General features: G+C 44.0%; 1 protein-coding gene and 1 long non-coding RNA gene across 2 annotated transcripts in view; both read right to left on the bottom strand.

The window, feature by feature from the left end:
• The window catches only part of LOC309552384, an 879,384-nt gene that overhangs the window by 416,572 nt on the left and 449,440 nt on the right, over window positions 1-13,372 (bottom strand). The window lies entirely within an intron of this gene.
• On the bottom strand, window positions 2,173-13,044 carry LOC309554842 (zona pellucida sperm-binding protein 3-like; the record flags this gene model as incomplete). Its single annotated transcript, XM_082256562.1, has 8 exons — window positions 2,173-2,402; window positions 3,359-3,498; window positions 6,249-6,340; window positions 6,432-6,552; window positions 6,617-6,794; window positions 6,871-6,974; window positions 11,311-11,423; window positions 12,544-13,044. The coding sequence occupies 8 exons, from the start codon at window positions 13,042-13,044 to the stop codon at window positions 2,173-2,175; spliced, it is 1,479 nt and encodes a 492-aa protein (XP_082112688.1).

Here is a 13,372-nt window from a genome sequence, read left to right as displayed (position 1 = left end):
AGTTTCACTTTTGAATTGAAATACTGAAATTCATTTTGATATTCTAATTTTATGAGATACAGCTGTATATAAAACAGTGTATATCAGAAATGGACCTTAAAAATCCACTATGAAAAACCTCAAAGTCCAATGTGAATGTAGTGAACACCACAAATAGAAATACAACTCTTAGGGTGGTGCTAAATTGCAGATTCAAAATCCTGTGGGATCCAGAGAATCCTGTAATCCAATGCTCAATCACACCAATCCAACACCATGTGTAATGACCGCTCACCTTAACACTCTCCAATAGAATCACAAGTCTTCATAGAGTGAACGTCACCCAATGGATGATACTCAGCTCGCACATGGAATAAAAAGGAGCTGAGTGATGTCACTTCTGGTTGTGGCCAAGACCGGATTAGTCAGCGATCTGTTGCTGGGTGACCCTATTGTGACCACTGCTGGATGAAATAGCATTATTTTAACTGTAAGTGCCTACATTGTTATGAAATAAAAAAGCCTTCTATACTACACCATGGAGATGTTTCATTTTTATTCCATGTGCAAGCCGAGTATCATCTATTGAGTGACATTCACTCTGACTTTATTCTATTGGAGCGTGTTAAGAAGTATAGATAGATTTAACCCCCACACACACACAACCCCTTTCATGACGTTTACCACTTCATATCCAATTCCTGGAATTCATGGCCAACTAAAGGCACCACTTTAATTTGGATAGAGTGCACAGGGGTTGGAAGTAGGAACACCTGTCAGTTTTTATTACCATCTGTGCCCCCCCCCCCCCCCGATAGGGAGATTCAGGCTCTCCATTTGTCCCGTTTGCCTCTCCAGCACTGAAAATAATGGTAATATTACAATGGAGACACTAGTTCTGGTAACCTGGGGGTCCCCATGGAATTTCCCAGCACTTCCTGTTGGCTGTGGGACAGGAAGTTATGGGAGATCTCTGCATTGGGACACAGATGGCAAACAAAAACACCCCAGCCAGGGGTATACCCTCCTTTGCTCTAAATGAAGTTTTACCTATATCCTTCCCTGACTTACAAGTGCCTTCCCTGACTTACAAGTGCCTTCCCTGACTTACAAGTGCCTTCCCTGACTTACAAGTGCCTTCCCTGACTTACAAGTGCCTTCCCTGACTTACAAGTGCCTTCCCTGACTTACAAGTGCCTTCCCTGACTTACAAGTGCCTTCCCTGACTTACAAGTGCCTTCCCTGACTTACAAGTGCCTTCCCTGACTTACAAGTGCCTTCCCTGACTTACAAGTGCCTTCCCTGACTTACAAGTGCCTTCCCTGACTTACAAGTGCCTTCCCTGACTTACAAGTGCCTTCCCTGACTTACAAGTGCCTTCCCTGACTTACAAGTGCCTTCCCTGACTTACAAGTGCCTTCCCTGACTTACAAGTGCCTTCCCTGACTTACAAGTGCCTTCCCTGACTTACAAGTGCCTTCCCTGACTTTATTGAACCGGGTGTAGCTGAGGGACTCTGGGTTCTGCACCTCAACTCCAAGAACAACCAAACTACCAAGTAGCTCCCATCTGGAGTAGCGCTACACTACATGCAGTGGTATAGGTTTAGTTTTGGAGTACTCATTGAGCACCATTGTCAGGACTAAAACTACCCATCCTCTCCAATATGAAGGAGGTGTTCTGTAGCTCTGGTGTCCCTCTCCCCTTTAAGCCATTGGAGGTGTAATACGGACCAAAAGTTTAAGGCTGCATACATTGTACATGTCAGTCAAGCAGCCAACTTGTTTTAAGGCAGAACTGCAACCAACTTACATTTTAAATGAAACCTTTAGAAGACTGTCACCATACGGGGGGGATGTCAGTCTACCCCACAGCAGAGATCTTCACTTTTGTCCAAGTAGCAAGGACAAGGTCTTCCTTACAGGGACCCAAACCCCAAAGGATGGTGTACAAAGTCAAAATTTTATCAGTTGGTCATCTATCCTTGCCATCAGTGCCCTTCTGGCTCTAGCTTTTTTTGGACAGAAAATAACGCACATCCATTTACCTCGGTAAAAATCAGAAGTGCCTTTAATACAATTAATCACAACACCTATAAGATTGGTTCAGATGCCTCATTAAATCCAATCCTTTAAAAAGCACCATTAGTCATCTGTAAATAAAGAGCAATAGCGGATTTAAATGAGATTTTTTTTATTTTTGCACAGACAGCACATACGGCGGCTTCTTCAGAGATTTCCCAATGAACATGGCACACACTAGGACAACAAGAAGACCGAGACATCCAACAGCCACCCACACCCAGAGCTCCACAGAGGCAGAATCTTCCTTCATCATGGCAGCTGAAACATCCCTTTGTTTGGGCCCAATCACAAACAGAGGTCCCAGAGTGGTCACAGTTTGTCCCTCTTCTGTGTGGGGTTCTGTAGAGAAAAGTTGGAGGTCAAAGGCACATTTTCTATAGAATCTCAAGTCAGTTGCACAAGTGTCCAAAAGTTACCACCCATTATATACCCCAAACTATTAAGTGCAATCAATAGTGGACAGAATAGGGAGTAAGCTTAGGAACTATGGGATTATAACCAATCTGAGCATTTTAAACCTCTTTTCTGTACCAAGGACAATGAGAAAACCTCACCTGGTGGCACAGGCAATTCAGCCATCAGGGTTCTACTCTGTCTTGCCCTGGTTTCTACCCATGTCCCTTAGAGATACATTTACTTGTCCTAAGAGCTACATTTGCTTGTCCTAATGAAAAGGAAATAGGGACATCATAGATTCCCCAACTCTATAAACATTAGCATAGGTACTACTTCAAAGCCTTGTCAAAACCCCACCCAAAAATGTGTATCCCATTGAGATTTTAGTTCCTGTAATCAGAAGTGGGAAGTTATCAGGGCATCTTGTTGCAAAGTTACCCCGATTCCCCTCACAGGTCATCAGGGCAAGTCTTCCTTGTGGAGACGACACCTGGTGGCTCCAACCCTTGCTCACTATCAACGAGGAAACTTGTGGCTTTAGGTAGAAGGGAAATTAAGTGTAAAGTAGCCAGTCTAGGTCCCTCTAAAGCCGGGAAGGGGGGGGGGGGGTCTCAAACTGGTGGCCCTCAATTGTGGTGGAGCTACAAGCCCCATCATGCCTCTGCGAGTCATGCTCGTAACTATCAGCCTTGCAATGCCTCATGGGAATTGTAGTTCTGCAACAGCTGGAGGGCCACCAGTTTGGGACCCCCTGCTCTAGAGCAAATAACCTAAATGTATTAAGTCATGTCAAAGTTACACAGCAATACTTTTCAATGTGCTCACTGAAGATCCTTTCCGTTTTACATAAACAATCTCACCTACAGCCATGGCATAACATATCAAGTAAAAACCCTCACCATCCAAAGCTTCTCTTTTCCCAAATGCTCTTGGTCTTCCAAGTCGGCCCCTTGCTCCTGCAATCAGACCTGTAGGGTTGCTGCAGGTGCCTGTACCACAACACTGGCAGATATTGCTGAGGCCCTCAACTGCAGACCAGCTAGAGGAGACAGTAATGAGAAGACCGTAATGTCAGAAAACAGCATACATTTGGGATGTTTGTTACACCAACATTTCACATTTCTGATGTATGCCTGCTATTATACATCATACTCATGAAAATGTATTTTGTTTTTTTATTGCTCCTTTATGTGAAAGTTCTGGTGTTCCTGCCAGTCCCCCTGCTTGCCAATTAACTGACCACACTAAGCAGTGTGGTCATTTCTCCAGCTGTACTGGGAATGCAGCCTTCTCTCCATGATCAGACCTGTCCTGACATGCCTCCCCTGCACAGTCATTCACTGGGAAGTTCAGTGTGCTGCGGCTTCTCTGCCCAGCAAGGAACAGAGAAAACAGGGAACAGGGGGAAGGTGATCAAAAGTATTGATAATGGTTTTAATATCTATACATGTGTCTCATTTCAATTTTAAATTGAATGGTTTACAAATCACCAAGTTCTGGTGAAAAACCAAATCCCACAGAGTATAGATTACCTTGTTAGGGCAAGACAACTTGGGCTCATTCCAACCAGCAGTTTTACACCATTTACAAGTGCTGAAGATATGCTTCTAATGAAAAGAATCCCCTACCTGCACCTCGTGTCCCCCCCCCCCCCAGTCACCTGCATAAGATATACATTGATCATGTAGTTCATGGTGTCATTTGTTGGCCTGTACACAGCCTATAGTAGTGTAGATCTCATTCCTTTATCAGTATTTTCTGCTCAAACATGAGGCATGGCACTGAAGGTTAATGCATGACCTCTAGACAATACCATTCACAATCTATAGTCACAGGAGTGCCTGTTTAAGTGTCGGTTCACACATATGCAATGCAGGAACCCAGCAAATACACTGCAGGTTCCCACATTGCACTCAACTTGCAAGCAATTCACACTGCCATATGCAAATCGCTGGGGGTGGCAATACAAAGTTAACGACACCCCCAGATCAGTTCACATAGCACAGTGCAAAATATCATTCAGATAGCATAGGTGTGAAAACCCATGCGATCCAATTCTGGTGTGCAGCCCAAAAAAAAAAAAAAAAAAAAGTCCTGCATGACTTGGTCCAAATGCAATGCAAACTCAGCCATAAAATTAGTATAGCCGAATTCGCAACAGATTAGCACTGCTATACAAATCGCAGGCAATTACATGCAATTTTGTGAACCGGCCCTAAATGAGTGCAATGGTTTCAGTACGGTCTACTCAATTTTTTGTCTGGGTTGTGGCCAACATGTTGTGCTACTGGGCTAGTTAGCTTTCCACCATTTTTCTAATTTGTAGATCCAATAGTACCTAGACATCTCCAATAAGTGTAGTCATGGTAAATTATCAGCATGTCCAACAGTGATCATGGGAAATTGTTACCAATACATCATTTTCCTTTACTGGCCAGTCCTCACATCAGCACACCCATTGTGCTGACATAGGGCTGGCCAGGAAACGTTATGCTTCGTCCTTTTCGTATTTCATTGTTGACCCCAATCTAAGCCTGTCGGAAACTACCTTCAAGTGTAGGCAAGTAACAGAAACACATAGATGAGCGTATAGGCAATTTTCTGAATAGCAGCATAGGTTGTTCCTATCCCCTCCATTTTTAGTAGGTGATACAATAGCATTCAGAAGGCCATGGACAATAGGAAGTCACAGTTGCCCTCAAACTAATGCAGAGCCCAACCCAAAAAGGGAAGCTCTGCCCCTTATGGGGGGCAGTGGGTACCTGGTTTTGACAGGTATCGCTCCCCTATCTGGTTCAGTTTGCTGCTGTGAGGTGAAAGTTCAGCTCCTCCTTCCCTGCAGCCGGCCCATTGAGAAAGCGCAGCATGAGTTACACATGTGCAGTAGGTAACAGGCTGTGCAGGGCTTCACTACTGTTTCCCTTTGCCAAGCTGGTGGCAGCACCTGAGCCAGTTCAGGAACCCGCTTTGGTGAGAACACCACTGGATGTTTGGACAGGTACATATCCTAATAGTACAAGTCAAACAGCTACAGTATCTGCTGACTTATTTTCATGTTTTTTTTTTGGGGTGTGGGGTGGGCACAGCCAAACTCCTCTTAAGATCACTACAGTGGGGGGGGGGGGGGGGGGATTGTCTACCCTTTGAAAATCTAGCTCCTCCCAAAAGACCTACCTGTACATGAATCACATGCAAAACTAGAAATCAGGCTCCCCTGATAAGCAGATGGGAGACACTAGGCTTTACCTACCTAGAAATTTGCTACACTCAGATGACAGGTTAACAGCCGTGGATGGGGATTTGTTGCCGACGATGTGCCCAGGTATACTAAAACTGCCTTTTAAAAAAAATTCCAGGCCTTTCTGATATGGACTTACCTGGTACCCAATATACCAACTATGTAGTGCAAGAAAACAAGATTAGGTGCTGACCAACAGGATACCATACATCAGTACAGCTCGTTTTTAAGGGGCAGCTCCAATCCTCTTGTTGGAAGTTTATAGCAGACACCAAGGTGTCTGGTCCCAACAAGAAAATGCATGGCACCATACCCATAATACAAATCATGCCAACACTGAAGGCTCTCAGGCATAAGTGAAAGTCCATGGAGGTTTCTTAGCCAGAATTGTACGTGGTTTGGAAAAGACAAAGACCATTTAACCATGAAAGCCTCCAGCTGTTCACCAGTAGTTTCTGGTTGCTCGGTCCAGTCTGATTGCAGAAGTTTCTTCATGAGGGAATGTGCAGCACTACATGGAGCTACAGGAAACCATTTAATTACAATCTCACCTTTGTGTAGCTTTGCTATAGGAACAGGCCTTGGTCATGGCATCAGGGATCTGGGTGGCTGCAGCAGCTCTCAGGTAACAGGTTATGTAGATCTGGATTAGGAAATAGTGAATGGATTGGGAATTAGTGTTAATCTGTTCTACACAAGGCACCCATCTATTGAACAATTCAGCTAGGCCTCACCAGAGACGCATCATTTCCTAGGAATCGGAAAGCATCCACTGTGAATTGTAGCTTGTCTGACTCAACCCTTGGGATGATGAAAGCTGAAGAGGAGTCATCTTGTATTCCATCTACTAGACACCTGCAGATAATAGTCAGTTAGAGTGGGGTCATTAAGGAACCCCCCCCCCTCCCGAAGAACATACCCATTGTTTGCAATGATGTCATAACTAGGAGCAGAGGTGGGATCAGGAGATACAGTGGCCACACATTGGTCAATATACAGGATCAGTCCAACATGGTTCTGCGTGTCCACAGAGGCCTCTATGTAGAGGATGTCTCCAAGCTGGTAGATGGGAGAACTTCTAGGGCCACTCCAGTCCACTATAGACATAACAGGAGATTAGATGGTAAAGTTCAGAGTCATTCCCCTCCTAATCATATGCCTTACTCAACTCACCAGTCATTAGCCTCAAGGAGAAGGACAGCCTCTCCTCTGAGGTCACTGTGCTGCTGAATGGAACCCATGTTGGCTCAATGGCTTTGCTGCTCACATTGGCATGCCTATACGGAGGACAGAATGGAGATGAGCTAGTTAATCATGTTAAAATTACAGACTGATATTACCCATTTTAATGGCAAGTGCTACTTTAAAAAGAAAAGTAGAACAGCAATATGGTAGCTGCCATTTTAGTTGCAAATTGTCATCCTAATAAACAGCAATCCAGAAAGTTACTGACATAATTAGTATGAAGAATGGTAGTCAAGACTGCCTTCTTCCTTTTACAGGGCAGCATATCACTATAGTGTGATGCCAGATACAGTACAACATCCCCGAAGCCTGTGCCTCAAAGTTAAAGTGAGCAATAGCATTCATTACATTTTTCACCAGATTCCCTTAGAAAGTTGTCAAGTGGGCTAACAATTTTATGATCCTCTGTACCCCGATTACGAGTGCTCCTGTCTGTTTTATAAACTAAAAAGCCGCCTTTACTGTATTTTAGAGCACGTCTCCCGGCGATCATGTGATCAGCCGACTCCCCTCTCCCCGTCCTGATGGGGGCAGGGCTGAGATTCCCTTGCTGACATCAGGCAGGTGAGAGGAGAGAGCCGGCCAGTCACATTATCACCAGGAGCTGCTCTGAAACACAAGGTTTTTTTAACATCTATACATATACACACACACAGGACTTGTAATCAGGGTAAAGAGGATCATAAAGTTATTTTAGCAGCAGGATGGGAACTGACAGGCAGGAAAGGAATGGGAGGAGAGCTGCAGATGGAGGCATGCAACCTGACCATCGTCAAGGCCCAGGAGCCATGATATACTGGAGGTCAGTTTACAGAGGAGAGTATAAACAGCCTTTTTTGGATATATGGGGTGCCAAATTACACAGCACAACAAGCATTGTGCTGTATAACATGCTTTAGGGGAACAGGATCTTTTTTGGGGGTAACAAACACTTTAATGCCTAGTTTTCAGATTAGAATTTAACATGATCACTCTTGAAACAAGGAACCTGGGGAATCTAGGATGGAAAGCACCAGGGGGGGGGGGGGGGGGGGGATTGGGTCGGTCTTCATACAGGACAAACTCAGCAATGCCAACATGTAATAAAAAAGTGATCATTCTCCCACCCTACAAGACCAGCCAAAAGAGCTAATAAGACAAGACTGGACTGGAGGACTTCAGCTATGAGGAAAGACTACAAGCATTGAACGTATTCTACGTGTAGAATAGATATGATATCAATGTACAAATATCATACTGGAAACCTTAGCCTAAGGAACAAGTTTCAGTGAAAGGGAAATAAGACATGTGGCCATTCAATAAAATTAGAAGAGAAGTGGAGTTCTTCCACAAGCAGTGGCATCAGTGGGGAGCAGCAATAGTTCCAAAATAAACTATTACATGGGCACCTCAACATATAGATGGGCACCTCAACATACAGGGGGTACAAGATGTACTGGTGACACACACACACACACACACACACACACACACACTAGGTTAAACTGGATGAACCTGTGCCTTTCAACGCTCTGTAACTTTGATTTTGCTAAGGTGTTTTGATACAGTTCCCCACAAACAGTTGATTTATAAATTAAGGTCCACAGGCAGACCACTAGGTTTGCTCTTAGATACAGAACTGGATAAAGGGGCGTGTCCAAAGGGTGGTAGTAAATAATGCATACTCGGGACAGGCCTGAGGTGGTGAGTTGGGTTCCCCAAGGCTCAGTAGCTTGATCTCAGTTTTTTGCAGATGACACAAAATTGAGCGGGGCAATAAACTTCACATCAGGAGGCAGAAATATTGCAGAATGACCTGAACACAACAACAAGAGTGGGTAACTACATGGCAAATGAGGTTTAATGTGAATAAGTGCAAGGTATTGCACTTAGGGAATAATAAAATAAAAAGCAAAAAAATACACGCAAAAGATGCACGCTAGGGGTGGGGGACCTCTGGGGGCATCAAAAATGGAGAAAGATCTGGGGGTCTTGGTAGAATATTGCATGCTATTGCTAAATCTATGTCAAGCTGCCAAAGCCGGCAGCATGCCTAAGGAAGGGGAGACAAAGCGGTAATCCTTCCACTTTAAAAATCACTGGTCCGACCACATCTGAAGTAATCTGTCCAGTTCTGGTCACTGGTCCTCAGAAGGGATGTGTTGGGAGCTAGAGAGAGTACAGAGAAAGGCAACAAAACTTATTAGGGGATTAGAGGACCTTAATTACAAAGCGCGTTTAGAGGTGCTTGATTTATTCTCCCTGGAGAAGAGACGACAGAGGGGACATGATAGCAATTTACAAATACCTCAACGGTGATCAGGAGCATAGAAAAAAAAAAAAACTATTCAGTCGCAAGGAATGCATGAGGACACGAAGCCATACAATGCGATTAGAGGAGAAGAGTTTTAACCTCAGGCTATGCAGGAGGTTCTTTACAGTAAGGGCTACAAGACTGGAATTCTCTGCCACAAATGATAGTAACTGTGGGGATTATGGCTACTTTTAAAAGACTCTTGGACATACATCTCAAGGATCAAAACATTCAGGGGTATGGGAAAGGATTCACACCTTCACAGGTTGAACTGGATGGACTATTGTATTTATTCGTCAACTACTTTGTAACTATATGCAACTTGTGGATATATTTCAGACTGACAACTAGACACTACCATCTTTACTATGGGGGGGGTCTAAAGCTATGGTGAGACTTGTAGGTGCAGTGGCAGTAACAAGAACTAAGCTACAGAAAACAGAACTGTATTGAAATGGAAGTTCAGTAATGCACAACAAACCCAGTGGCAAGCACCACCAGCAATGGAGGAGATACCAGACTGCACCTGCCTACAAACTTAAGGTATCCTATGATTGTCAATGCTGATCCTCTCACCACCACTTTAGCAATAGAAGGCATTAGTAATCACTGCAGTGGAGGTTCTAGGCACAGGCTGTAATTCCGGTAGTAAACCTGTAGTTTAGTCGTACCCAAAAGCAAAGGCTTTAGGACCCATTTAGAAAAATGGGCTACCAAAACAACCCAGCCAAAACAGAAATGTGGTGCATGCAACAGCTTAACGGGGGGGGGGGGGGGGGGGCAGGCATGGTTGTTTGCTGGGTTTTCCCAATAAGAAAAATTAGTGACCACCCTCAGACAGAGCAAGGGAATACCCTAACAAATCAGAGAGGTCTCCAAGAGGCATAGAAGGTTATCCCAATGGACACTAGTGATGTCGCGAACATAAAATTCGCTGTTCGCGAACGCGAACATCGCGAACCGCCATAGACTTTAATAGGCAGGCGAATTTTAAAACCCACAGGGACTCTCTGGCCACAATAGTAATGGAAAAGTTGTTTCAAGGGGACAAACACCTGGACTGTGGCATGCCGGAGAGGGATCACACAAAAAAAGTTCTTAAAAATTGTAATTTTTTGATAGAGAGCCAATTATTGGAAAAATTAAAAAAATAATAAAATTTTTTGGATTTAGCATCTGGGGGGTCTAAAAAGTGTACCTGTGAAGTTTCAGCTCTGTAGCATGTCCAGAACCAGAAAAAATTACGAATTAGGGTTACGGTGAGATACTTAGGGTTAGAGTTAGTAGCCCTACCCCTCTAAATCTAACCCTAACCTTAGCCCTGACCCTAACCCTATTTTTTTTTCTGGTTCTGGACATGCTACAGAGCTGAAACTTCACAGGTACACCTTTTAGACCCCCCAGACAATAAATCCAAAGACATTTTTTTTTTTTAAGTTTTCCAATAATTGGCTCTCTATCAAAAATGACAATTTTTAAGAACTTGTGTGATTTAGTGTCTAGGGGGTCTAAAAAGTGTACCTGTGAAGTTTCATGTCCAGAACCAGAAAAAAAAAAGATAATTTTTCAGTAGAGCAGGGATGGTGGGAACCCCTTTTACACATATATGATCTTAAGAACACTGGCTAACAAGACCGGGAACTGTCCCCAGCTATAACAGCAGCAGCAGCAGCACTTTCCCTGCTCTCAGTAACACAGAAATTATCTAAGATGGATGCTGCCCTTGCTTATTTATAGGAGGTGGGAGGTATGCTGATTGGCCTGGAATGTGTCTGACTGATGTTCAGGGTCAAAGTTTGCCTCAATGATGATGTATAGGAGGCGGACCGAACATCGCATATGTTCGCCCGCAGCGGCGAACGCGAACGTTCGAAGTTCGCCGGGAACCGTTCGGTACATCTCTAATGGACACTTGAAGTCACTGGAGAGATTCTGATTTCCGTCTACAGAACAGAATGTGAAAAGAAACAAAAAACCCAACAGGCGTACTGTTCCCTGGTGAAAGGTTTGTCTAGAGATTGATTAATAAAGATTCATTATTAGAACCTGCATCACACCCCCTAGTGTAGACTCACCTGTAATAATAGCACATAATGGGGACCACAGCTGGGTTGGTTCTGATGATTGGAATGGAGGAGGTTGGGCTGTAGGTCAGGTTGGTAACATAGATCACCCAGTCTTCAATCATCTGTGTGAATAAGAGCAGAACATTACATCAACACTGCAGCAGCAATACTCATGAGACATCCATTATCGATCGTCCCCTCCATAGACTAATCACCCAGCCATCATACTGATAATGAACCTTTTAAGATTGAAAAAAAAAAAAAAACCCAAACCCCTATCAGGGACAGCCAAATAATTTTATCTTGTAACGGTCCTGACCAACTTCTCTACAAAAGCATTTACTTTCTCCAGAAAGTGTCAACTCCTAGCACAGCTCCTCCACAACATTTTATGAAGATGCTGTTGGAGGATTAAAGGGAGAACTAAATTACAGAGCAATAGCTGCTGGTTTGCCAGGCTTATTGGCATCACATCCAAGATGGCAGCAGGGTCAGGCTTTTTGGAGGACTAAACTAGTGGTTTAAAGTAGTTTATGGAATGTGGCTTTAACAAGCCGCTGCAATCAGTCCATTTATTTCAACAGTCAGATAGTAAAAAGGCAAAATAAGAGTCCCAAAAAAGATAGCTGTCCATACTTAAGCAACCGTTCAACAAAGTACATTCAGTAAGAATGTTGGGTTTTTATTCTCCTCCCTCATCTTTGTTACCTCTGGGGTACATGGGAACAAGGTCCAGGTCCCTCTCCCCCATTATTTCACAACACTTCAAGAGAAGTATAATGAATACAAGGGTTTTAACTAAAAAGTTTGGGGAGGGGAAAAAAATAAAAAAAAGTAGCAACCAGGTTTCAGTTTAATGGAAAAGGTGGGGGTTTGAATTGAAGTAAAATTCCATTAAAGTAGAACTATAGGCAAAACATCTCATATTGGATAGAGCAAAGGAGGGGAATAACCACCAAGTTTTCCCATCTGTGCCCAATTGCAGAGTTCTCTTTTCAATTCCTGTCCCATAACCAAAATCCCTGCACAATAAGGAAATTCCTTGGGAACCCCCAGGTTTCCAGAACTAGGTTCCCCATTGGAAAGTCTACCCCCCCACCCCCTCTCTCTCTTCCTTTTCTGGGGACAGCCCCAAAAACTTTAGAATTTTCTTCAACAGGGAGCACAGATAACAAAAACTGACAGGCGTCTTAGTCACTCTGCACTCTAACCAATAACAAAAAAAGTCATGTAGAGACTTACCTGCACAGTGTTGCCACAATCCTGGAGGCTAATCTGGAAGATAACATTGTCAGCACTTTGGGTGTTTGGCTTGCAGCCTTGGGGTCCCAGGCTCAGATCTGAAGGTTTCACTAGCTTTCCAGTCCCATAAAAATCCACCATGACATTGACCACCATGCTGTCCTCTTCACACTGGACACTGACAGGGGAACTAGGAGGAGAACTTACAGTCGGAGGCAACTGGCGGAGCAATGTACCACCACTTCCACCAGGTGAACCCCACCGAGAACCACCTCTAGAAGCCCCAAACCCATATACAGGCTCATTACCTCCCAAGTAAACTGCTCTGGAACCCCCTCTAGAAGACCCCTGGCTCTGGCCAGGTACAACCCGTTGGTAATTCCTCCACCAGTCTGACTGGCGCCTGTGTCTCATGCCATCTCCAGCACATCCAAAGCCTGGCCCATAAACCAGGGCCAGCAGCAACAACCACCTGCCATAAACCCTCACTCCTAGACCCATCCTGACTACAAGAGAAAATACAATGAAGGAGGAAGAGAGAGCTGCCCTTTATACCCCTCCCACCAGTCACTAATACCCCCAGCTGGGGCAAATCATCACCACTCCCAAATGGCTGCCTCATTCAGCACTGAGCTAAAGCTGCCCATACATTATACAACTTTCTGGTACAATTTTCCTTTAGATTTACCAAAACCATATACTATGAGGTCATACCTAAACACTTTCCAAATGTATGCAATCAGGCAGGCCCTTGCACTACATAGTTAAAGGTAAATCTTAAAAGAAATGAAACAATACAAATGATATAATGTGTGGCCAGCTTAATCTC

The sequence above is a fragment of the Pelophylax lessonae genome (genome assembly GCF_965119305.1).
Source record: "Pelophylax lessonae genome assembly, chromosome: 4".
In the NCBI taxonomy this organism is placed as follows: Eukaryota; Metazoa; Chordata; class Amphibia; order Anura; family Ranidae; genus Pelophylax; species Pelophylax lessonae.
The sequence above is the reverse complement of the archived record's forward strand: the minus strand, read 5'-3'. Positions and strand labels throughout refer to the sequence as shown.